Below are 27,323 nucleotides of genomic sequence, written 5' to 3'. Positions count from 1 at the left end.
GCAGGATTATACAAGCTGTACACTCACTACTTTACATTGTAGCATTGTAGTAAGAAGTAGTAAGAAGTGTCATTTCTTCATTGTTGTCACATGAAAAGACATAATAAAATATTTACAAAAATGTGAGGGGTGTACTCACTTTGTGAAATAAAATAGCACCAAAAGAAAGCTCTACGACTTGCCGACCGCCCACAGTGTATGTGTGTGTGTATATATATATATATATATATATATATATATATATATATATATATATATATATATATATATATGTGTGTGTGTGTGTGTGTGTGTGTATATATATATACACACACACATACACGTGTGTGTGTGTATATATATATATATATATATATATATATATATATATATATATATATATATATATATATATATATATATATATATATACACACACACACACACACACACACACACACATATACATACATACATACATACATACACACACACATACATACATACACACACACATACATACTACACACACACATACATACTACACACACATACATACTACACACACATACATACTACACACACACACGTCATTACTTGATGTTTAATACGGGGGTTATGGCAGCAGCTACGGGGGGTGTTTTTATGTGGCGCTAACTAAAATACCGTAATACTAAATGTGTACTCTCCAAAACAATATAAATATATTAACAAAAAATATATAAATACAAATTCATAATAGTACATAAAAATGTGCAAAAAGGTAAAAGTACTGCAAAAACACCCCCTGTATCTGTATTTTGAGTGTAGAGAACACTTTTATATGTGAGCAGCTTTCTATAATCTTATCTAGTTCTTCTGGCGAGGTTGTGCGCAACAGTATTTATCTATTTTACATGGCAGCAGCTAGCAGCCATAACACACTGGTATAATTTTTTTCTGTGGGCGATTCGGCATCTGCTAAAAGTAGTTCTGGCAGCTAATTCACCACGGGATCACTTTTAGGAATGGTGGAAGAGGTGCCCCACCCCCCTCCACCTGTTTCTGGTTGTTTCCGCGTTTACCGGAGCCATCGGTAAACCGGGAACTGACCCGATGGATAGGCAGAAAGTCGAGGGCCAGGGACAGTGTAAAAATAAAAATGTAAAACAAATAAAACAAAAAAACACAAACCCACAATGTAAGCACCCCATCGCTCCGTGCTTGCTTGCAGAAGTGAACACATGTTTGTATGTTAGTTGCGCCCGCATATGGAAACGGTGTTCAAACCACACATGTGAAGTATCTCTGCGATTGTTAGAGCAAGAGCAATAATTCTAGCACTAGACATCCTCTGTAGCTCTAAACAGGTAACCTGTAAAAAGCATGTGCATGACATTTTAGGTATCCATTTACACAACATCAAAAAATTGGGCTAACTTTTTATTTTATTTAAAACAAAAACAAAAACTTCCAGAGAAGGCCTGTCAGCAAGTGGATACAAAAAAATGTGGGTCCAGTGTAGCATGATGAGTACACCAGTCAAACTATCACAGCACTGAAAACTGAATATTGGCCTGGTACCGCAGGGTATATACCGGAAAGTACTAGGTGGTTAAAGCTGCTATTGGCAGATTCTACTGGCTTTTCTTATGTATATAATGTATTTATACAGTGCAGGCACATTATGCAGCACACAGTACATGGAACTGCTGACACCGATAACACACTAGGACCAATTTTGGTTTAAAGCTGCCAATACATTTTGATTGAGGGAGGAAACCTAAACACAAGAGGACCATGCACACCCCATGTACACATAGCTCAAAACAGCTATACAAATAGCCAGGACTGTCAGAGTCAATAATCCCCCCAGGGATAAATGCTGTACTGTTGTTTCTGAAGTTTAGTAAATACACCCTATAAAGATTGGTTTATTTATCTTGCACAGAATAGGGACAATACAGAAAGTGACACATTGCCATACATTCACAGTATAGGCGGCTTTTATCCATGAAAAGGCACCCTGTCATCTGACCTCTGACAGTATTCTGGGATCATGCAGGGCATTCACCTGCAATATACAACAGCTACAACAGCTTGCATCATGCAGTGCAGTGTTTACATTGGACTTGTTACAAGTATAGCTGGCTGACCTCACATAACTGAGCACATTGCTTAATAGTGTCAACGTGAAACAGCAAAATGTACAATTCCTGAGTTCAAACCCGACTGCAGAATTTCCTGAAATCCATCTGCTGATTATTGGATCAGAGGAGTGCCTAACCCTCAATTACATGTTGGGAGACATGTTCCGATGACAACAGGATAACAATTCGTAAAATGCACCAATCAGAATGCTTACATGAGTAAAAACCAGATGTTCGTTTCTAAATACAAGTTACAGAGAATGTACCGTACTACTCAGACAAAGAGCTTACAAACAAGGCACTGTACTCGATTTGGAACAAAGTCCCTCTGTCCCTCTTTCCTCCTCATTTTGGTCTGATCCATATAGTTGTATATAAAATGCACTTTCTAAGTTTCAAAAAGTGTTTTCCAGCGCTAATCTTTTCTTCATTTCATCCTGTGTAAGTTCACCATACAGATTTTCCTGTAAAGGTGAACTTACCCTTTAACCAATCATTTTTTTTAGATAGAATTATAGAATTCTCCTTTAAGGGGGCATGTTCTGTGCCTACAAATTTTTGCTAATAGGTGTGCCTCGTTCCCATTTTAAAAAGTTGGGAGGGATGTATGCACTGTTGTCCCTCACCCCACACCTAAGCACTATTTGCATTTAAAATGGTCATATAGAATCGTCACATTCTGAAAGGTATGAACCATCAAAAAGCTTGGCTCTCATGGTCCAAGCCTCATGCACACTGGGCATAAAAAATGCTGCCAATACAGACGACTGGCAGTTTTCCTTAGAGCCTGTAGAAGCAACTCTACGTTAGCCTATGTGTCCATGCAGATTTGGGCATTTATAGGCACATTGTAAAGAAACATTTACAGGCTGAAAGAAAAAAAAAAAAGAAAAAAAGAAAAAAGGATCAAAGATGTGTTTTTGAGAGGAGCTTTCAGGCTGAAAAAAAACACCTGACACACCTATATGCGGTGTTTAGACACGTCAACTGGAAGTTAAGGAAAAACGTAACCAACTCTAAACCTACGCTGTGCCCCATTCTAAAGCCTGGTACACACTAGCAGTGTATTTTCATTTAACCCAGCAGGCTGAATGTAAAAAAAAAAAAAAAAAGGTCGGGAGGATCCGCTGTACTAACTGATGTTAGTACAGTAATCCCCCTAGCTGAACTATTGTGTTTTGACAGAGAGACGCCCCCCCTCAAAAAACACTCCAGTCTCAGAGTGTGCTAATCGGATGCCAATCGGCAGACCTTTTTTCGGTCATGCCCCCTCAACAGACGCTAGATGTTCGGCCAGCTTCTGTCGGACCAGCTGCCGTACACACAGGCGGAATGTCCGAGGAAAAAAGAAAAAAAAAAAAAAAAAGATTGCTATACTTACCTATTCTGCAGCCACTGCGGTCCAGTCCCAGGCTGAGCTGTGAGCGGTGGCTTCAGTGTGTGGGAGTGTGTAGGAGAGGCAGCTGACAACAGAAGCCCCATTGTAAGTCTATGGGTGACGTCACTTCACATCATTTCACAGCCGTTGTCCGTTCTCACCTGCACAGCAGGCAGTGCTGGAGACCGGGCTGGAGCGGCTGCAGAACAGGTAAGTACAGCGTTTTTTTCTTTACAGGGCTAGATAGTTTAGGCTTAGAATTTGGTAGAGAGCAAATTCTTAGTACTTAGGTTTTGACTACATTTTTTCTAGTGTTTGGGGGAAACAAAATGCTTATAAAAAACGCAAACACGCCTATAGGAGCAGCTACCATCCAATTTTAAAATTCCCTTGTAATGGCCGATTCTCGTTACGTGTTCCTAAAACGGCTTCTATACATAGCAAAAAAGTTTCCCCCTAATGAAATCACTTAACACTAAAAAAAACCCCAACAAAAAGAAACCCTTAACTTTAACCCGGACTCCTTAAAGTGGAAGAAAAGCCTAATGAAAAATATCTGTACTTAACTATATTTAATACACTCCAGTCTGGTCCGGGGCAGGATCAGGTGACCAAACCAAAATTATAAAAAGGCAAGTAGACAGATTTTTTTTTTAAATGTATTTATTTTTAACTCTGGGTATATAGGATAGGAGGGCAGAGGGAACGTTTTTAAGATTGGTTAATATTAGGCTTATCATTGACTTAAAGTCTCATGCACACAGGGCATTATAAAAAACAAGTTGCAAAGCCACTACCAATGCCAGGAAAAAGAGGAAAAAATAAAATAAAAAAACAAACCAAAAAAAAAAAAAAACACACTTAATAGCTTTTTGCATTGGCGTTAATGTGCGTTTAGCTGTGCTAGCTTTTAGCAGCTTTTCCCTGCCTCTATTCAAAATCAATTGTTCCCTATGAGAGCCTATTGATTTGAATAGAGGTTACATCCAAGTCAGATCATGATGATCTGACTTGTGGTGCAATTTGTATTCTGAGGATCTTGAAGGAGAACCCCTCACCAAAATGATAAAAAAGGAAAAAAAAAAAAACATTGTGGGGTTCCCCCTCCAAAATCCATACTAGACCCATATCCGAGCATGTAGCCTGGCTGGTTATAAAAAGGGGGAGGGGACGACCTCCAACCCAAAGCACCTTGTCCCCAGGTTGATGGGGATAAGGGCCTCTTCCCCACAACCCTGAGCAGTGGTTGTGGAGGTTTGCGGGTAGGGGGCTTACCGGAATCTGGAAGCCCCCTTTAAGGAGGGGGGGCTTATCATAATCTGGCATCCTACCCTATGTAAAGGAGTAAGGGATACATTGTACCCCTACTCATTCACCCAAAAATGTGTTAAATATAAATAAAAACAGTACATAGGTTTTTGACATAGTCCTCTATTAAAGAGGCTTCAACGTGTCTTCTCCCTCCGCTGAGGTCTTCTCCTCTCTCTGGAAGAGGGAGAAGACTTCACCAGAGAAAGAAGACACGTTGGAGCCGCTTTAATAAAAAGAACCATTTAAAAAAAAAAACTGTACTGTTTCTTATTTTTGACACCTTTTTGCTTGAATGAGTAGGGGTACATTCCTTACTCATTCACATAGGGTGGAGGGCCACGATCTGAGCACGGGCCCATAGAAAAACAGAGATGCGTTTTTAAGCTGCAAAAAAAGTCTGTCACTTGTAAAAGCAGCTGTAAAAACATCCTTTTATGCATGAGGCCTAACACATTTCCACCTATAAACACAAAAATACATTTGCAAATTGCTGACCCCAAGATTGACCTCCCCATAATTGAATTCCTAAAACGAAACTGCTAAGGGCCCTTTCACACCAAACGCAGTTGGATGCATTTTGAACTGCGCGCCAACTGCACAGACAGCCCAAAATCAAGGTAATCCTATGGGCGCAGTTCACATCACTGCAGTGCAGTTCAGCGCTGTTAAAAAAAAAATAATAATAATAATTTAGAAAAAAAAAAGAAAAAAAAAGAAGAAGAGAATGCTGCATTTTTCTGCACCACAAATGCAGGTAACATGCTACAAACATGCTTTGAATGCACCGCCCCCCCCTTAAGCCAAGAAGGCCAAGCCAAACACAGCAAAAAAAGTAAACAAGCACGCTTCAAATGCATGTACACATGCAGTCAAAAAGCACAGTTATGTGCATTTTTTGGCCTGAATGGACCCCGAGCCTGCATACACACGTCATACTGTACTGGTCCCCTCTGAAACAATTCCTTACCCTGCTTACCACAAATATAGTAATGACCCATCAGACCATGTCATTCTGAATTGTAAAAAATTTAATAAAATCAATAAATAAAAAAAAAAAAAAGCAACACACACACAAAATTAAGTTCAAGAGCAAAGACATTTCACAATCAGTGAAAAGTCCTAAAATGTTTGATAACGTTTTATGTATGATGAAATTCAGCAGCTTGCACAAGACTCAAGGGAGTGGATTCTCATCCAGTTTTAAGTTGTTGAAGTGTGTCACAGTTATGAGGCCGGATCTCCCAGAGGACTGAATGGAGAAGTCAGGGGCAGAGACGCTAAAGGCCACCTTTTGCAAGACATATTAAACACTAATCTAATGATCTAATCTAAGGCAGCAAAATGTGGGTAGCACTACTTCCCAGCAGCACTTAAAGGGGTTGTGAGCCCTCATTTTGCGCACAGTGGCTCTGAACCTCCTCTTCTGGGGTCCCACGGCGGCACTGGTGGCTCATCCCTACATCGAGTGTCCATGTTGGAGAAGTGCTCTCCTTGGTGGACACCCGTGCGGGCACGCTCCCGAGTCCTGCATCTGTGTCCAATCTCAGCCCAGCCCCCCAGAATGCAGGACTCGGCCGTGTCATTGGATTTGATTGACAGCAGCAGGAGCCAATGGCTGTGCTGCTCTCAATCTATGCAATCGGGACAGGAGACACCAGCTACAGGTGTGCTCGTTCCCAGACAGAGGAGAACAGCCTGCAGATAAATAAATGGGGGGGGGCTTGGGGGGCTGCAGCAATAAAAAAGGTTCTTCACCTTAAGGCATAGAATTCTTAAGGTGAAAAACCATGTGGGTTTACAACCCCTTTAAGCCGGTGTTCTGCCTAATAGAGTCCGCCTATCAAATGCTGTCCGCTCCGTACTGCGCATGCGCAGTACGGAGCAGAGGAAGCTTCGGAAAAACTCTGAAGCTGAACGGCGCCTGCGCCGTGAGTGGAGGAGGTAGCCCCACTATCCAAGCAGACATAGGGTTGAGAATTTTAGAGGGCCCCTCGCGGGCGAGCTTCGCTCGCCACGCTTCGGGCTCGGCCTCGCTCCGCTCGGCTCTTTTTTTATTCTAACTCTATGTCCACTTGGATAGTGGGGATAGAACCTGGACTCACGGCGCCTGCGCCGTGAGTCCTCGGCAATTTTCGGAATCTGTGTTCCTGTGTACTGCGCATGCGCAGTACGCAGGGGACACCATCTGATGGAGGACACTATTTTACAAGACACCAGCCATAAGCGTTTCCTGCAATCACGGTCAGTTAGTGCTGATAGGGAAATCCCTACCGCAGAGCTATTGTGTTCTCCAGAGAGGGGAGCCACTAACAATATGACAGGCTGGTTGTACCCAAGTTACTCAAAATGATCAACTTGGGTGCATTCAGCCTGCTCATACATGGTTTGAATCTCAGCCAGCCCCTGCTAAACCAGCCAAGATTCAAACAATCTTTGGCCGGCTTAAGGTCACTGCTTTGAATCTCAACAAGACTACCTGTACAGAGTTTTGATGTTCTCTCTGTGCTTGCTTGGGATTCCTCCAGGTACACTAGTTTCCTCCCACACCCCAAAGACATGCTTAGATTAATCGTCTCCTGTCTAAATTAATGCAAGTTAGGGACCTTAGACTATTATCTCCTTGAGGGCAGGGACTTATGTGAATGTAAATGATTAATGGGCATTTATAATTTTTTGGAATGAAGCCTGCACAGCACTGCACCCCTGATCACTGTGTCAAAGGTGCAATGCACAGGTTTATTCAATGGATTCCCCCAGCCTCAGGTAAAGACCTGTTGTTATGTCGCCAGATGTAGTGCAGCTGGACTACAAAGTAGAGCTGCACAATTAATCGTTAAAAAAAAAATAATGACCTGGATTCAACCCCCTGACATCTCTATTCCAGTTTGCCAATTCTTTCATATAACAAGTGGAGAGACTTATCTGCTCACTCAGCTGTCAAAAGAAAACATCTGGGCAGTCTGCCAAGTTTTTAACACAAAACATTGTAACTAAGACCCCTTTCACACTGCCCATAGCCCAACATAGCGTTGGCGGTAAAACGCCTATATTTTTAGCTGCGTTTTACCGTCAGATTTGCAGCGCATTTGGCCACTAGCGGGCACTTTTATCCCCGCTAGCGGCCGAGAAAGGGTTAAAACCGCTGCAATAGCGGCAGAAATGCATCACTGCCCCATTGATTTCAATGGAGAGCAGCGGTGGAGGAGCGGTAAACACACCGCTCCTTCATCGCTCCAAAGAAGCCCGCAAACTGCTGCTCCTTTGTCTCCAGTGTGAAAGCCCGAGGGCTTTCACACTGGAGCGTTGCGCTGGCAGGACGTCAAGAAAAGTCCTGCCAGCGCAACAATCCAGTGTGAAAGCCCTTGGGCTTTCACACTGGAGACAAAGGAGCAGCAGTTTGAGGGCGGATTGCAGGCGCTATTTCTAACGCTATAGCACCTGCAAAACGTCCTCAGTGTGAAAGGGGTCTAACTCTTCCTTCTTAGAAGAAAGGGAGAAACTTCTGTGCTTAAAGAAAAAAATCCAGGCAGTCTGCCAATTTTTAACAAATATATATAATTTTTAAAAAAAAAGTTGTCACTAAATGATATATTGCTCACACATGCTATGGGCATAAGTCAAATTACACCCTAAAATAAATTCTGCTGCTTCTCCCGAGTACGGAGATATCACATGTGGGGGACTTTTGGTGAGCCTAGCCACGTACGGGACCCCAAAAACCAAGCACTGCCTTCCGGATTTAAATATAAAACGCTACCAAAAAAAAAAAACTGTTAGCGATCGCAGGGATCAGGCCTGACTCTGCGAACGCTGCAGTTATGCGTTTAGTGTTTTGTAAGTGACAGTGATCGATCGATACTGCACTTGGGTGGGCTGGGCGGAGGGGCAAAACGCAGGTGCTAGCAGGTATCTGGGCTGATCCCGCTAACAATGCGTTTTTTTGGAACCCTAAACTGCTGGGGACGCTAGTATAGATCAGATCTTGATCTGTTCAGATTCTATACCACTAAGGGAGGTGTATGCTTTGCGCGTGGGTGTTAGCGGTACTGGCACTAACCTTGCGCTGCCTGGGGCGACGCAGACCCTGACCGTAAAACCTAATTGATATCACCTGCCGGGTGATCAGGGTGTTAAACCTTTATTGGGTAATAAATGGTGGGTGCCCTGATGCTATAAAAAGCAAACTAACTAACCAGAGTCACCCGTAACACTTATGCGGTGATCACTGGTGAAAGGGTTAACTAGGGGCAATCAGGGGGTTCAAATTTTTATTAGGTAGTATATGGGGTCCCTGGCGCTATACAAAAACCTGACAGGGAACCTAAATAACTAACTGGCTAACCAGCGTCACCAGTGACACTTATACGGTGATCGCTGGTGAAAGGGTTAACTAGGGGCAATCAGGGGGTTAAAACCATCATTGGGTAGTATATGGGGGTACCTAGAGCTATAAAAACCTGGCGGTGAACCTAAAAAAATAACTAGCTACCTAGCGACACTAGTGACACTAATGCAGCGATCAGAAAAATGATCGCTTAGTGACACTGGCAAAAGGGGGTGAAAGGGTTAACTCTAGGGGCAATCGGGGGTTAAACCTTTATTTAGGGGGGTAGGGGGCTACCCTGGACCTAACACTAACTGCCCTGACACTTTTTACTGTCACAACTGACACTGAATGCAGTGATCAGAAAATAAACGATCACTGCAATCAGTGACACTGTGACTGGGAGGGGGGAGGGGGGGGGGGTTTGTGTGCCTACATGTTAGTGTAGTGTTTGGTGCACTTACTTTCAGTGTTCTCCCCGTAGTCCGGTTAAAAAGACCGCCCCGAGGAGAATGACATCACTTCCTCCCTGCCTGTGTTTACTATACACAGCAGGGGAAGCTTCTCATTCGCCAGGAGCGATCGAGAGGGGATGGCCAGAAACCAATGGCCATCCCCTCATCCCGGACCATTCCTGAAGCTTAACGGACCGCCGCATCCAGCGGGAGGGGATCCGATCGGACCCCCCACCCGCTGGAAGGCAAGCACGTATATGTACGTGCTTGTGCCTGTACATGCCATTCTGATGACGTACATTGCCATGCGGCGGTCCTTAAGTGTTTAAAGGAAGGTGGTCAGCCTGTAGCGGACTTGCAGCCATTATACGATATCACTTCTGAAAAAAAAAATCACCTGCACTTGCTTCTAGTTTCCGGGCTGGAAGAAAAGGATGGATAATCTATGCTGAGATGGAAACGATTCCCTGCATAAGACGCTGGCCCACAACATCACCTGGAAATGCTAGTAAAAAACTAAAAATGACCCCAAAAATCATGTGCAAGCCAGCAGGTGGATCACACCTGTCTTTCCTTTACACAAAGCCACAGGTTTTCATTGTGCAACATTACAACCTTGGACACCATGTGGGCCAGCTGCCAGCATTTCAACAACCGCTGACATCATCGGTTTATAGGGAGGACATCACAAAACCTGCACAGCATCCTTGTTTGTTACCCCCCTTCTCTGTCAGCACTGGGGTTTTCGGAGGTTGTGATGTAGAGGGCACAATGCTTCATATATGGTACAAAGGCTTTGTATACATAATCGTATACTGTACACCAGTGGTTCTCAACCCTGTCCTCAAGTACCCCCAACAGGCCATGTTTGCAGGTTTTCCTTTATCCTGCACAGGTGCTTGAAATCAGAGTCAATGGCTTGGTATTTTTGACAGCTATTTTATCTAAGAGAAATTCCCAAAACATGGAGTGTTGGGGGTACTTGAGGATGGGGTTGAGAACCTCTCCTGTACACAACCTAGTGTATACCAACCATCCTCCATACCATTCTCAAGAACCTCTGGAAGGCCCTCAATTTAAATTAAGTATAAGCCTCCATAGGGGAAAATGACAGGTTCACTGTTATGGGAAAAACAGATAGTGGCAACCCAACCTATTCCAATGGCTTCTTTATTGTTACATAAAATTAACTGTATAGATGAGTGGAGACTTCCCTTAAAGAAGACAGTCAAAGCTTGTTTGGCTGTACTTTTGTGGATCTCAGGAGTGAAGTTCGTTCTGCACTACTGTGAACCTTTTCAGCATTTTCAGCTGAAGCCCGCTGTCAGCTGACATCACAGAGCCGGTCCAGGCTCAGGCAAAAATCACGACCATATGGTTGGGATCCACTCACATGTCTGGATCTGCACCCGGTTCTGCCTCTCAGTGAGCCGCTGAGAGCCTGAGCTGACTGTTTACACAGCTCAGCGCTTAAGTAAGCACAGGGGAGCAGAGAGCCGATGACTGCCTGTTACCAGCTCTCTGCTCAGAGAGGTCCAAGAACCGAGCAATCGGCAGTGTTGCATCGCTCGCTTCTCAGTGATTGAGCCGGCAGGAGACAGATGCAGCATCGCAGCAATGCTGCATTCAGCTAGGCAAGTACGATTCTACAAAAACTCTGATTCCCATACTTCTCTTTTCATAATTCAATGACTCCTCCCACTGATACTTACTCCTCCCCCAGCCACCCTGGTCTGGCAAATGGCAGCTCTGGTGTAGAACACGTCATTGTTGGACAAAAGGGAGAACATCTAATGCTCCCCCCATACCTAGAAGTAACAGGTATTTCCAATAGCTCTGGCAGGTGAACAGTGTGACAGGGAGCATGTAGGAGGAAGCATCTGTGGAAAGAGCTACCATGAGAACATTGCGGTACATGGGCATTCTGGAATGTATAATGGCGATACCTCCATCCATCTTGTCTGTTTTTTTGTTTTGTTTTTTCGTTCAGCCCGCTGGCTGTATGAAGAAAAAACAAAGCTTCTTTGGTCAGCTTTAGTTTTCATTTTGATGGTGGGTCCATTTTAGATAATACAAACACAAAAAGATACTCTGTAAATTTTCCAGTGGCATATTGTGCATATCATTTCTTCAGAATGGAATAAAAAAAAAAAAAAAAAAAAAAAATGGTATATAGTAAATTAAATCCTTTCACTTAGTAACTTGCTTTGTAGCCTGCAGTGCTATGAAAATTCATGAGCGGTAAGTCATCTCATTCATGAAAAGGATTAGACTCATATTCTCATGAAAAAGATTAGACTTCGGATTATTCTCAGGCAACATCTCGGTTTACTGTATGACCCAACAAGCAAAAAAAATTGTATTTATTAAACACACCTGTATTTGTGGTATGAGTGTGGGTGAAATGCTTTGAGCAAACACACACAAAAGGGGAAACTTGATATATTTGAAAAGGTTCTAACACAAATGTTGATACCTGGCTGGGACATTTTGCCAGTCAGCCAAGGCCAATTACCTTGTATGCACTGCCAGTCTGGTGACTTAGGCCAGCCATAGATGGCGCAAATTTGGTTGCAGCAAGAAATTTGCACAATTCCCCCATCAACACAGACAGTGCTGACATGGGAAATGGCTGGGAGAAGACAGTAATTATCGTTAGGGGCTATAGCAGCTGCTTGCGATGATCACAAGCAAATCCAGCAGGCTGGATGTACCAGAGTTGCTCGATCAATCAACTTGGTAAATTCAGCCTGCACTTTAACGTCTCGAATCTTGGCCGGTTTCAGCTGAACCGGTCAAGATTTGAACTGTGTACGGCCGGCCTTAGAGGTGAACAGCTAAGGTCCAGCTTCTACTCTTGTTCCCCTATAAGAACATGGATCTCCTCAAAAGTTGTGCGGTTTCCTATCATAACAAATTTTATTGTGGGTTAATCGGCTTCTAGTCAAACCTGCCTCAGTATAAATTGTAAAAGCAATATAGGTCACGAAGGCAAGTCACAATCCAACATCCCTGTCACAATGATTCAATCAGCATGGCCAATCTAGATGGACAGATATAAAAAAAAGAAAGAAAAAAGGGAAGGTGGGGAGCTCATTTTTTGCTTAAAAAAAAAAAACCTCCAAAAAAAAAAAACGTACTTGCCTTCAGCAGGATGTGTCCTTTGTGCTGTTGTATCCTCCTTTAGATTAAATCTTCCTCCTCCGGTGCTGCCCCAAGAGCTATAGTCTGCCGGTGTACAGGGCTTAATAGAGTTAAAAAGCTATCACAGGCTCTCATCAAGAGATCCGGAATATGCCTTTACTTTCCACCAAGCTGCTCCATTTAAAGAAGCCGTACTACAGCATCCATGAATGAAATAGGATCTCTAAATGGAGGGGGCGGAGCTATCAATTATCCACCTGTTCTTCATTCATACATGAAAGAGAAATTGTTGTTTGAATATAGGTCTGTAAAATGATGAACTGTATAATATTGTAAAAGATTCTATTATTTTTTTTTTTCTTTGTGTTTTTTTGGTGGTGGGATTTTGTGAATTTTGATGTAAACGTGTGATAAAAAAAAAGGTAGGAGCTGTAACATGGCTGTATTAACCCCACAACAAAATATTACGACAATGGTCGTGGAGGTGGGGGGCATTAGGAGGTGAAAGATTTAATCTAAAAGGATGACAAAGCAGCAAAACATCCTACTGAAAGTATGTTGCATTCCTTGTGCTGATTTTATTTTTATTTTTTTTAATACTGCTTATTTGGTGCCGGTTCACACAAGTGCGATGCCAGACATTGCATGTAATTCGCAGCGCCACTGCTGTTCACATTACATGCGATGTCTGTGCGGTGCGATGTCAGCCATACAGATAGTATGGCCGATATCGCACCGCATTTGGTCCAAACACGCACAGGACCCTTTTTTCTGTTCGGACCAGAATCGGATCACATGTGTTCACAAATATGCGAGCCGATTCATGTCCGAAGTGTCAGTTCGCAGTGCAATATGCAAGCTGAAATGGGGGTGTCGTTAACATATAATGACACTCCCCAGCAGTTCGCATTTGGCAGTGTGAACTGCCATGCGTGTCTGGTGCGATGCAGGAACCCGCAATTGATTCGCAGGGTTCTCACATCGCACTAGTGTGAACTGGGACTTGATGCGCCCTACTTGCATATACAACATGTATTTATTTTGTTTGGAATTACTGTGTGTTTTAGTCATTATGCTGCTACGCTTTGGTGTTCAAACGCACCTCTTGTTAGCGTTTGCATTGCAGGGAAGAGAACCACCCCAATATAACATAACATACTAAATTTACATGCATGTTGCTCCAAAAGGACAATTTTTATTATGTCCTCTCATTGATCATCACACACTAATGGGATCACATTGTCCCACTTACCTGCAACTGTCAGAATGAACAGAAGAGTAGACACCGCCGCTGTGCCATAAAACATGATGCTGATATTGTGTCCTGTCAACTCCATATCATCTGATTTTGGGACCAACACTGGAGGGAGGAGGAAACCAATCGCTGTGCCAAACTGTAAAAAAAAAAAAAAAAAAAAAAAAAAAAAAAAGGTAAGTTGAATATTAAAAAGAGATTTTACTTGTGTGCCTTTCAGATGCAAGTTGCTTTACCAGGCAGAATTTTGTAATTATTCCCAATAAAAGGACTTTGGGGTCAGTTCACTAAAAGATAAATACCGCATGAATTTGAGATACAATATCCCATGGATTATTTATCTCCAAAGAAGTCAATTCACTAATAATCTGTGTTACTTAACAAATGTGTTAATATATATTTTGCAACAATAAACATTTTTATTTTTTTCATACCAACACTGCACCAGAGGAAGACAGTTCTGTAAATGAATGTACAAAGATATAGCCTTCATGCACACCATAAGCTAAAAAAAATAAAATAAAAAAAATGCCAGAAAAATGCTGAATGAAAAATGCTCATAAAAGCGTTTTTGCCAGCTCATTTTTTGGCAGCTTTTAGCAGCAGTTAGGAGCATTCAGCATTTTTTTCTGCTGGCAAATCGCTCAGGAAAAGAGAAAGAAAAAAGGAGAAGTAGAAAGAAAAGAAGTGAGGAGAAAGAAGAAAAGGAGAAAGAAGGTTCTCCTAGAAGCTGAAGCTTCAAAAAACATTTCTAGACTAAAATAGTTTGTGCACGGACACAAAGTAATGCTATTCGCTTCTAGAAGCAAAATAAATTTTAAAAATGCTACTGCTAAGAGCGTTTTCTTGGCTCCATGCACTTTTTTTTTTAAATATAAATTTAGGTAGATTACACACTATAATATATATATATATACACACACACACACACACACACACATACACACACACACACACGCTGATACCATTTTTGTGCTGGCTTGTAGTAGCATTTTAGTAGTTCTTGTGATCATTTAGAAGCATTAGCATGTTTACAGTACATAAAGAAAAGAAAAAAAAAAAAAAACTGGTTTTGCTAGAACAAAAGTTCAAAAACAAACAAACACTACAAAAACTTTTTTTTTTCCTGGTCCTAGCCACTGAAGCCCAAAAAAACGAATAGCCTAATGTAGTCTGTATGGACACATAGGATAACACTATTTAGCTTCTAGGAGCAGATAAAGACGAATTCTAACAGCTTCTAGGAACTTAGAAAAAAACGCTAGTGTGCATGGAGCCATAATTGTCAAATCAGAAACATTCTAATAATGTGCTTTCATTCACAGAATGATCTCCCTCTGGCAAAATATTGCTACTTATTTTCACTCCTGAGCTCTGGGTAGAACACTTTCCATACTGATACATTCTACGCTTTAGGCCTCATGCACACGAGACGCAGATGAAACCTGTTAAAAAAAAGCTGAAACGCGCGTTTAGAAACGCGCGTTTTGCCGCGTTTGCATGCCGCGTTTGCGTTTAAACGCGTTTATAAAGATAACATCATGTAGACCCTCCCCAAGCTCTCAAAGCATTTTTTTTAACTATTTCTGCTATTTTGATCAGAGTGAGCAGCAGCAGCATAGAGAGCAGTTGTACACTTGCATTTGCCGTGTCACTTGCCACGGCACCTGCCACAAGTTGTGGATTGTCCACTTGCCACGTCACTTGCCACAAGCTGTGGATTGTCCACTTGCCACATCACTTGCCACGTCACCTGCCACGTCACCTGCCACAAGTTTTGGATTGTCCACTTGCCACGTCAGCTGCCACGTCACTTGCCACATCACCTGCCACGTCACCTGCCACAAGTTGTGGATTGTCCACTTGCCACGTCACTTGCCACATCACCTGCCACGTCACTTGCCACGAGATGTGGATTGTCCACTTGCCATATCACTTGCCACGTCACCTGCCACGTCACTTGCCACGTCAGCTGCCACGTCACTTGCCACAAGATGTGGATTGTCCACTTGTCACATCACCTGCCACATCACTTGCCACATCACCTGCCACAAGTTGTGGATTGTCCACTTGCCACATCACTTGCCACATCACCTGCCACGTCACTTGCCACAAGATGTGGATTGTCCACTTTCCACGTCACCTGCCTTGCCATCTGCCACAAGTTGTGGATTGTCCACTTACCACGTCACCAGCCACATCACCTGCCACAAGTTGTGGATTGTCCACTTGCCACACCACTTTCCACGTCACCTGCCACGTCACCTGCCACAAGATGTGGATTGTCCACTTGCCACGTCACCAGCCACATCACCTGCCACAAGTTGTGGATTGTCCACTTGCCACGTCCCTTGCCACGTCCCCTGCCACAAGTGGATTGTCCACTTGCCACATCACTTGCCACATCATCTGCCACAAGTTGTGGATTGTCCACTTGCCACGTCACCTGACACAAGTTGTGGATTGTCCACTCGCCACGTCACTTGCCACATCCCCTGCCACAAGTGGATTGTCCACTTGCCACATCACTTGCCCCATCACCTGCTACAAGTTGTGGATTGTCCACTTGCCACGTCACCTGACACAAGTTGTGGATTGTCCACTCGCCACGTCACTTGCCACATCACCTGCCACAAGTGGATTGTCCACTTGCCACGTCACTTACCACGTCCCCTGCCACAAGTGGATTGTCCACTTGCCACGTCACTTGCCACAAGTTATGGATTGTCCACTTGTCACGTCACATGCCAGTCACCTGCCACAAGTTGTTGATTTTCCACTTGCCACGTCACCTGCCAAGTCACTTGCCGCGTCACCTGCCAGGTCACTTGCCACGTCACCTGCCACAAGTTGTCTATTGTCCACTTGCCACGTCACATGCCAGTCACCTGCCACAAGTTGTTGATTTTCCACTTGCCCCGTCACCTGCCAAGTCACTTGCCGCGTCACCTGCCAGGTCACTTGCCACGTCACCTGCCACAAGTTGTCTATTGTCCACTTTCCACGTCACTTGCCACTTCACCTGCCACGTCACTTGCCACAAGTTGTGGATTGTCCACTTGCCACATCACTTGCCACCTGCCATGTCACTTGCCACAAGTTGTGGATTGTCCACTTGCCACGTCACTTGCCACAAGTTGTGGATTGTCCACTTGCCACGTCACTTGCCACAAGTTGTGGATTGTCCACTTGCAATTGCAATTGTTTAAAATATTTTTCTAATGGTTTTTCATCATTTGCAATCATTTTTGAGATTTTTAATGTAAAAAAAAAGGTCACCTTTAAAAACGCATATAAACGCAAACGCGGCTAAACGCGGTAGCGGCGTTTTGCCGCGTTTTACCGCGTTTTGCGTCTGAAACGCAGAAATTTTTGTTTCTGAACGCATTTTTTTGCTTCTGGAAAAACGAGGTTAAACGCAACTGCATATAAACGGAAAAAAACGAGACTGTGTGCATGGACACATAGGATAACATTGAATGAGTTCAGGTGCAGTTGAAAAAACTGTCCAACTGCATCTGAACGCGCGTTTAACTGCGTCTCGTGTGCATGAGGCCTTAAACTTACTGACCGAGTTCCTCTGTTATTTTGTACCTTCTTCAATTGTGACTGCTTACACTGGGTGATAAATATCAAATGAGGGTGTTTTTTTGTGAATTGACTTCACCGATTTATCTCACGGTTTTGTGTTAGTTACTACATTTCATATCTTAGTTTGATGAATTGATATTTAAAAAAAAAATAAAAAAAAAAAATACAATTCCTGCATGCAAAATCTATTACTATCCTCTTTGCTTGGAGGAGAAGAATATATAAAAAAAAATAAAAATAAAAAAAAATAAAAAAAAAAAAATCACAAAAAATTACAAATACATTAAAGCAAACTTTTACCCAGAACAACTTGCTAAAAAATAATGTTCTTCAGCAAGGATTTAGTGTGTGCTGTAAATTGCCTCCAGCATTGTTCCTGTTTCTTCTTGCTGGAGGCTGCCATTTTGCTGAAGCCCAGAGCCCCTGAGCAATAGTAAATCTTTGGGCTGTCAGCAGATCAGCCTCTAATAGCTGATTTTCAGCAGTGGCAAAAATAGAAATCAACTGAGCATTGTAGATCATTGTATCTTTTCACTGACGAATATGTATCCCTTTAAATCCTATGGAACTCTTCACAGCAGTGCACAGTAGGTGCAGTGCCATGTCATTAGACTTTGTTGACCATGACACAGAGGAGCAAAATGTTGGAAATTGAAAAGCAATTTTTTCAGCAAGTGTCATCAAGATGAAAAATTTGGAAGTTGAACCAATTCATGCTCTTCTACACAAGGGTGGAAAGACCTACAACCTCTCCAGAGCAGAAGGAAATTAATGGCAGCAGAGCTAATTCTTTTTCTGTTGACAATTATCAAACTTTTCAGATCATTCTTCCAAAGAAAGCAGAGGTGACCGTACTGCAGAATCTCCAATAGCTGGGTCGGTCCCAACAACCCAGAGATCCCAAGTGACTAAAGTGGTCAGATCAGGTTTCACTGCCGTATTGGAGTCGTGACTTCCATGAAGTAAACCAGGAGGAGCCGAGGCAGTTGCCCACCACAAACCAGCAACTAACCAACATTAATCACGAGGTGAAGGTTCAGGTGGAGGAGATGAAACAGCAGCAGATGAAGGCCTTGAGACTGAAGCTAAAGAATCGGAAGAATGAGAAGAAGCAGATGCTGCCCAAATGATCCCAATTCGGATACATTTATGAATGAAATGGCCACTCACCATAGCCAATCCTAGTATGGAAGTATACATGTGAAAGCCTCAGTCAGTCAATGGCTCAGGCCATGCCCCCCTGACATGTTTTTCCCCACCCTCTGTGGCTTAAAGCGGAGGTTCACACAAAAATGGATCCTCCGATTTTCAGAACCCTCCCCCGCTCCGGTGTCACATTTGGCACCTTTTGGGGGGGGGGGGGGGGGGGGCGGACTGGAGATGCAGATACCCGTATAATACAGGTATTTGCACCCACTTCCGGGCATAGACTCCAGCGGGAGTCTATCCCTCTTCCTGTCCCCCGTCCCCACAGTGTCTGCTGGGAAACACACGAATCCCAGAGACTGTCTCAATGTCGAGCTGAGCTGTCATCAAACCAGGAATCACCCCTTAAAGAAGGGAATCTGATTGGTGGGTCACCACCCAAAGGACCTCCACTGCCCTGGCTGGAGGAAAAGAAAATTTTAAGCATCATATCAAAACAGGTGACTGAGGATAACGAGAGACTGCACCAGGTGCTGGAGTAAGAAAGACCTGTATCTGCTATAAAAGGAGTGATACTTGAGCATTAGAATAAACTCTTGAAGAACTCAGTCCTGATGGAAAAGCTGGAGGTTCACAAGGTGATCAACTGAGCTGAGAGAGTCATGCAAAGCATCTGCAGGGAGTCTCCCAATTAAAGTGGCTTATAGCTGCAATTCGTAGCAAGAGGCCCTGTTAGAATTACAGGAAAAGCACGAACTTCTACTCTCTCAAGTACAAGTTGAAAGTGAACCTGGATGGTAAAGTCGCATGATAAGTACACATTGCCATGGTGAATGATTTAAAAAGCCAAGCAGCAGCAGTGTGACACTAGTGAGAAAGAATTGGACAATATCAGATCTGTAGACCCAGAAAAGGACTCTTCTGCTCCAGAAAAACAACATGGTGGCCGACGATAACTGGCTGGAGGCAGTTCGGAAATCCAATATCCGACATGCAGCAGCACTGGGACACTAGCGAGAGAGAAGTGTGCAAGATGATGATCAGTGATCTGAAGACCCAGAAAAACTATTTTGCTCCAGAAAAAGGACTTGGTGTCCAACAACAAGAGGTTGGAGGCAGTTCAGAAATCCAATAGGAAGATGAAGAAGATGGTCGGCCAATTGAAACAGCAGTTGGAGGACAACATGGAGAAGGAGGTGATGGCTCACCAGCATCTGGCCAATCTCAGTCATGCAGAAAATAAATCGCTGGAGAAATGGACCAGCTCATATATGTGGTCAATATCTTGGAAGCTGAAGAACATTAGCAAATTTGAGGGAAATCAGCGTACATGTGGGAAGACTAGCAGAGACTGAAGAATTCCATTACTTATTCCAAGGACAGCTAATAGAAAAACTCCTGTAAGTGAAACAAGATAACCATTGTTATATTAAATCATTATTTGCTTATTTATATTTATTTTCTTCCACATCTGGATGCAAACCAAGCTGTAACAGGGGTAGGAACAAACTAAAGCTCTGCCAGGAATGCCTTACAAATGGTTGTCTTTTATTCCTGTGGTTTACACATTTTAAACAGATGTCTCTGAAACTGTTCCAGCACCCCGTGCAGATAATAGCTTGCCCAAAACCCGCTCACATTTACTGATCCTAGCACAACGAATACCTGCTGTTGAACAGTGTAAGTTCAGTTCAGCAGTGCTGAACTCTAAAATGGTCCACTACTAAAGGCTGGCCATACATTATCCAATTTTCTTTAAGAGTTACAAAAAAAAAAAAAAATATATACAAATATGAGGTCAAACCTAAACACTTACAATTTGTATCCCATATGGTAGGTCCAGGGCCAGATTGGGGAAACATCCTGGGCCTGGTGCCAAGGATTTTGGTGGGACTTTTTATTGATATAAATAAAATTAAAATGCAAACAATACTTTGTAAAAACCAATTAAATATTTTAATTACCATTAAAATGGAGTACCAGCTGTTTTTGTGTTTATTAATAATAATTACAAAAAGTAGTTGCTGACTTTTAATAAACACACACTCCCCTGCCCCACGGTCCAGCTATGCAGCCACCCAAAACCTTGGTTCTCTCCCCCGCCTCTCCGTGGCACCGGAATCACTACTGTGAGCACCTGGTTGTGACAGTTTGTGGCTTCACAGCCGTGTGTGTACTGCGCATGTGCAAGTCGTGCTGCATGTCCTGAACGGCTGGGCAATCTTCTGAGACCTGTGATGTGTCCCAGAAGATTGCAGGGAGGGAGGGGCCACCTAGATGGCCCGAGCAGAAGTGGGAGCTGGGTACCTGTCAAAACTAGGTACCCACTTCCTCTCCAAAAAAATGACATGCCAAATGTGGCACGTCAGGGGGTCAGGCCACTTTTGGGTGGAACTCCACTTTAAAGTGTCATAACAGAAACATATTGAAAATATTTCTTAATGGCCATCTGCATAAGTGCCAGTTTACAAAATAATAACCTCCAGTATCAGTGCCTGTTTCTGCAATTATATCCACCCAACATAGTTGCCAGTTTAGGAAATAATTGATCCATAAATGGTAGTTTTCATAATAATAACTGAAAACATCAGTGCCAGTTCATGCAATGACAACCAACAGCATTGGTGTCAGTAGCAGCAATAATAACCCCCACAATCAGTGCCAGTTTACGCAATTATATCCACCCTGAATAGGTGTCAGTTTAGGAAATAATAACCCCCAGCATAAATATCAGTTTCCATAATAACCAAAAACATCAGTGCCAGTTTACGCAATAACTATACCACATCATTGGTGTCAGCAGCAGCAATAATAACCCCCAGCATCAGTGCCAGTTTACGCAATTATATCCACCCTGAATAGATCTCAGTTTATTATGGAAATGCCAGTTTACATAATAATTGAAAACATCAGTGCCAGTTTACGCAATAACAACCCACATCATTGGTGTCAGCAGCAGCAATAATAACCCCCAGCATCAGTGACAATTTACATGATATCAACTCAGGGCATTGGTGTCAGTAACAGCAATAATAACCCCCAGTATCAGTGCCAATTTCTGCAACAATCTACCCAAGCAATGGTGCCAGCTTACATAATAATAACCCCCAGCATTGATGGATTGTGAACTGACTGGAGGTGGTTAACTCTTTGTGGGGGGGTTAAAACATAAGTTCACCTTAAAAAAATAAAAAAAACAAATGCATATCTTCTCAGAAGTAAAATTTTATATATATATTTTTTTTACTAGTGGCCTGAAAAGCATTGCACCACGCAGGACTCCTGCAGACTTGTCAGTGTATCTCTCTGCTCGTATATCGTTTGGGACAGGCAGTTACATGCTGACAGGAAAAGACAATGAACTACCAGAGCGCCCAACAGTATCCTTATAGTTCATTGAGAACTACAAGCTGACAGATGCAGAGACTGTCAGTACTTGTAGTTTCCCATTTACAGAGCTCTGTGAATGAATGACATGGTCAGGCTAGTGGAGCCTTGCACAACCACGCTTTGTTTTTGTTTTTTTAAATTGTGACAGCTAGTTCAGGGAGAAGATCCCTGTCCTGCTTTCACTAGAGGGAGCGGATCAAGGAGACCTGCAGGAGTGAGAACATGTTACAGGTTCCATCCTAAAAATGGGTGGAATGTGTAACATGTTCAAAAAGGTGAACTTATCCTTTAATTAATACTATTTGCATTATGCAGCACGATGCATCAGTGACCAGTGGCACTTAATTAACCCCTTTGTGCTGCATTAGTGGCACCAGTGTCAGTGTTTATAAACCCCTTCATGCGGCAGCATAAAGGCGTTATTTAACACTCACTGTCACTGGTGCCACTGCCAGTAATGCAGCACACAAAGGGGGATAATTAACTGCCACTGCTCAGTGGCAGTACATTAGCCCCCTTCATTCTGCATAATACAAATAGTATTGTTAATTAATTAACCTCCTCACCCTCCTCCCCCACTCCACTTCAGCCAGTTCACACTGAGCTGGCACAACATAGGATAGGACAGGACAGAACAAAATCTGCCACTGCCAGCCCAGACCCCTTCCATTATTGCTCTGCTGTGCTCACTTGTACAGCGGCTCCTCGCAGCACCGCCAGCACTCCTCTCCCATCGAGCCTTTCGGGCCGGCCCCTGAACGGGACCAGGAACTCCTGTCGGGTGGAGATCACTCCGCCTGACAGGGAGGGAAGTGTGTTGCTCCTAGACTTGAGCAGGAGTGCACTTGGCACACAGGCACCGCACCGCTGAAGCTCTGCACTGTATGTACAATGTAGCGGCCAGCAGTCGGCGATTGTGTGCAGTGTCAGTGTATTGGGCCAATATTACAGCAGGGGCCTGGAGCTGCAGCTCCAATAGCCCCTACGGTAATCCGGCCCTGGGTAGGTCCTTGCACTACATATTTGAAGGTAAACCTAAATGAAAATTTTACAGAAATTAGACATGGTTATTGTATCATGTATGGCCAGGTTAAGTACAGAGTTTATAATTACTAAAAGCAGGGACCTTTGAGTTCATCATTAAGATATCTCAATCTTCTGTCTAACGATGTGATTGCTCCATTGATGACACCAAGAAAATAACAAATTGCCCTCATATGGAATAATAAATGTTATTTCAAAGTACAAGTGAAATCTACAAAAGGCCTCTGATGGATGAGGTACGATTAGAGTCTGACGCTGACGATTCTGTGACATGACTGATAAAACAGCAATAGAATAAAGCTGACCATAGATGACTATTTTTTCAATCAGCCAGGAGGCAGATGCTTTTTTAAAAAAAGGGAACAGATTGGAGCAGATTTACACATAATACATTCTTTCTACTTCTGGAATGTTGACTGCACTTCCTGTCCATGAAATGAATGTGCTTCTTAGTTCCTACTATCCATTGTTACATATTTACTTTATTAGGTAAAGGTAATTTAGTAACCACTAACAACATGATCAGGCATTACCAGCTCATACTACTGTGTTGTAGAGACAGGACAATCATATGGCAGGCCATGTGCAATATTCTAACTAAAGTGTGTGTGATTTGACCTCCCCCCCCCCCCCATCACACCATGTGGGTGCGGTATACATAATTCATGTTCAGTCACATGACAGCTGGGCTTTGTGCCCACTTCCCCACCCCTTCACCATGTGGGTGGCCTCTTCCTCTACTCCCTACAATGAAATTATCACCCAGAGTATCACATTTCATACGTATGATGAATACCTGGCTGAGTGTTCATTATTGACTGACAAAAGACGACAACAGCCAGGCTTTATGACATGGAAATGGCAATCCTGGAAGAGACGTCTATGAGACCAGCTCTGATTTACACCCCATATTGTATACATCCATGTACACAGCATGAGGAGGACCTACAATGTACAGTGTGCTGGACCAAGGGATGGGGAGCTCCGGAGGTGATCAGCCAGGAGGAACGTATCCAGGACATACATGTGTACAGAGATATAGATATATATATATATATATATATATATATATATATATATATATATATATATATATATATATATATATATATATATATATATAATCTGCCTAAGTAATAGGTACTGTGTTTTAAACACTGCACAGTGTATGATATAGAAAGGCGTATGGTCAGTGCAGAAACTATATAATCAGAACATACATTTACACTCACCGGCCACTTTATTAGGTACACCTTGCTAGTACCGGGTTGGACCCCCTTTTGCCTTCAGAACTGCCTTAATTCTTCATGGCAGAAATACAACAAGGTGTTGGAAACATTCCTCAGAGATTTTGGTCCATAGTGACATGATAGCGTCACACAGTTGCTGCAGATTTGTCGGCTGCACATCCATGATGCAAATCTCCTGTTCCTCCACATCCCAAAGGGGCTCTATTGTATCGAGATGTGGTGAGTGTGGAGACCATTGGAGTCCAGTGACCTCATTGTCCAGTGGTGAGATGATTTGAGATTTGTGACATGGTGCATTATCCTGCTGGAAGGAGCCATCAGAAGATGGGGACACTGTAGTCATAAAGGGATGGACATGGTCAGCATCAATACTCAGGTAGGCCATGGTGTATAAACAATGCTCAGTTGGTACTAAGGGGCCCAACGTGTGCCAAGGAAATATCCCCCACACCATTACACCACCACCAGCCTGAACCACTGATACAAGACAGGATGGATCCATGCTTTCATATTTACGCCAAATTCTGATCCGACCATCTGAATGTCACAGTTGAAATCGAAACTCATCAGACTAGACAACGTTTTTCCAATCTTCTATTGTCCAGTTTTGGTGAGCCTGTGCAAATTGTGGCCTCAGTTTCCTGTTCTTTGCTGACAGGAGTGGCACCCAGTGTGGTCTTCTGCAGCTGTAGCCCATCTGCTTCAAGGTTTTCTGTGTTGTGAGTTCGGTGATGGTATTCTGCATAACTTGGTTATGAGCAGCTATTTGAGTTATTGTTATCTTTCCTGAAACCAGTCTGCAAATTCTCCTCTGACATCAACAAGTCTTTTTCGTCCACTGGATATTTTCTCTTTTTCTGAATATTCTCTGTAATCCCGAGAGATGGTTGTGTGTGAAAATCCCAGTAGATCAGCAGTTTTTGAATTACTTAGACCAGCCCGTCTGGCACCAGACATGCCACATTCAAAGTCATTTAAATCTCCTTCCTTCATCATTCTGATGCTCAGTGTGAACTTCAGCAAGTTGTCTTCACCACGTCTAGATGCCTAAATGCATTAAGTAGCTGCCATGTTATTGGCTGCTTAGCAATTTGTGTTATCGAGCAATTGAACAGGTGTACCTAATAAAGTGGCTGTTGTGTATAAAACATTTTTATAGTATGCGCACCAGGTTGCCATATAATGTATATATAGTATAGAGGGAACGGTGGGACTCACCTGGTTGCCCAGCACAGCGGAGGTGCAGACAGTTGCCATACAATATAATGAATATATACTATATTGTCAAAAGTATTGAGACACCTGCCTTTACACGCACATGAACTTTAATTGCATCACAGTCTTAGTCCGTAGGGTTTAATATTGTGTTGGCCCACCCTTTGCAGCTATAACAGCTTCAACTCTTCTGGGAAGGCCGTCCACAAGGTTTAGGAGTGTGTCTATGGGAATGTTTGACCATTCTTCCAGAACAGCATTTGTGAAGTCAGGCACTGATGTTGGACAAGAAGGCCTGGCTCACAGTCTCTGCTCTAATTCATCCCAACAGTGTTGAGGTCAGGACTCTGTGCAGGTCAGTCATGTTCCTCCACCCCAAACTCACTCATCCATGTCTTTATAGATGGTGGGATTATGGTGTGGGGTTGTTTTTCAGGGGTTGGACTTGGCCCCTTAGTTCCAGTGAAGAGAACCCTTAAGGTGTCAGCATACCAAGACATTTTGGACAATTTTAACTTAATTTCCAACTTTGTGGGAACAGTTTGGGGATGGTCCCTTCCTGTTCCAACATGACTGCACACCAGTGCACAAAGCAAGGTCCATAAAGACATAGATGGGCAAGTTTGGGGTGGAAGACCTGCACAGAGTCCTGACTTCAACCCAACAGAACACCTTTGCCATGAATTAGAGTAGAGACTGTGAGCCAGGCCTCCTTGTCCAACATCGGTGCCTGACCTCACAAATGTGCTTCTGGAAGAATGGTCAGACATTCCCATAGACACACTCCTAAACCTTGTGGACAGCCTTCCCAGAAGAGTTGAAGCTGTTATAGCTGCAAAGGGGGGGCCAACTCAATACTGAACCCTACGGACTAAGACTGGGATGCCATTAAATTTCATGTGCGTGTAAAGGCAGACGTCACAATGCTTTTGGTAATATAGTGTATATGGTACAGGGATGGTGGTACTTAACTGGTTGCCCAGCACGGCGGTGGCACAGGCGGCGGCGGCCACACACACACACACAATGGATATATAGTATAGGGTTGATGGTGTTACTCACCTGGTTGCCCAGCACGGCAGTGGCGCAGGCAGTAGACATTATAAAGTTAGTATAGGGGGGATGGTACTCACCTGGTTGCCCAGCACGGCGGTGGGCATACAATGTGTATATATAGTACAGGGGAGATGGTGGTACTCACCTGGTTGCCCAGCACGGCGGTGGGCATACAATGTGTATATATAGTACAGGGGAGATGGTGGTACTCACCTGGTTGCCCAGAACGGCGGTGGCGCAGGCGGCGGGCATACAATGTATATATAGTACAGGGGAGATGGTGGTACTCGGTACTCACCTGGTTGCCCAGCACTGCGGTGGCACAGGTGGTGGGCATTCAATGTATATATAGTACAGGGGAGATGGTGGTACTCACCTGGTTGCCCAGCACTGCGGTGGCGCAGGCGGTGGACACCTCTTTGGGCCCGAACCAGACAGATGCCACCCTGGAGGGCAGGCCGAGGATGAAGACTTGGGCCACAGAACAGACGATCTGGGCCAGCATGGTGACGGGGAAGAGGTCATGCCGGGCGCTGGCACACTTCACCCAGGCGCCCAGGCAGTTGAGTCCGGAGCCCAGCAGGGCGGTGAGGCGGAGGCCCCGGGTGTCCAGCAGCCAGGTGGCCGGGAAGATGAGGGGCACATAGGCCACCATG

General features: G+C 43.6%; 1 protein-coding gene and 1 pseudogene across 1 annotated transcript in view; one reads left to right on the top strand and one right to left on the bottom strand.

Annotated features, from left to right (window-relative positions):
• FLVCR1 (FLVCR choline and heme transporter 1) overlaps positions 1 to 27,323 on the bottom strand; it is a 70,557-nt gene that overhangs the window by 42,807 nt on the left and 427 nt on the right. The window contains exons 1-2 of the mRNA XM_077485752.1: positions 27,044 to 27,323; positions 13,973 to 14,114 (exon numbers count right to left, since the gene is read on the bottom strand). The exon at positions 27,044 to 27,323 is cut by the window's right edge and continues 427 nt beyond it. Of these exons, the coding sequence (XP_077341878.1) occupies positions 13,973 to 14,114; positions 27,044 to 27,323 (422 nt within the window). The remainder of the gene's footprint in view (positions 1 to 13,972; positions 14,115 to 27,043) is intronic.
• Positions 18,859 to 20,018, top strand: LOC143989378 (centrosomal protein of 89 kDa-like; annotated as a pseudogene).

The sequence above is a fragment of the Lithobates pipiens genome, unplaced genomic scaffold (assembly GCF_037356315.1).
Source record: "Lithobates pipiens isolate NorthernLeopardFrog02 unplaced genomic scaffold, aLitPip1_a1.2 Scaffold_18, whole genome shotgun sequence".
NCBI classification, from domain to species: Eukaryota; Metazoa; Chordata; class Amphibia; order Anura; family Ranidae; genus Lithobates; species Lithobates pipiens.
The sequence above is the reverse complement of the archived record's forward strand: the minus strand, read 5'-3'. Positions and strand labels throughout refer to the sequence as shown.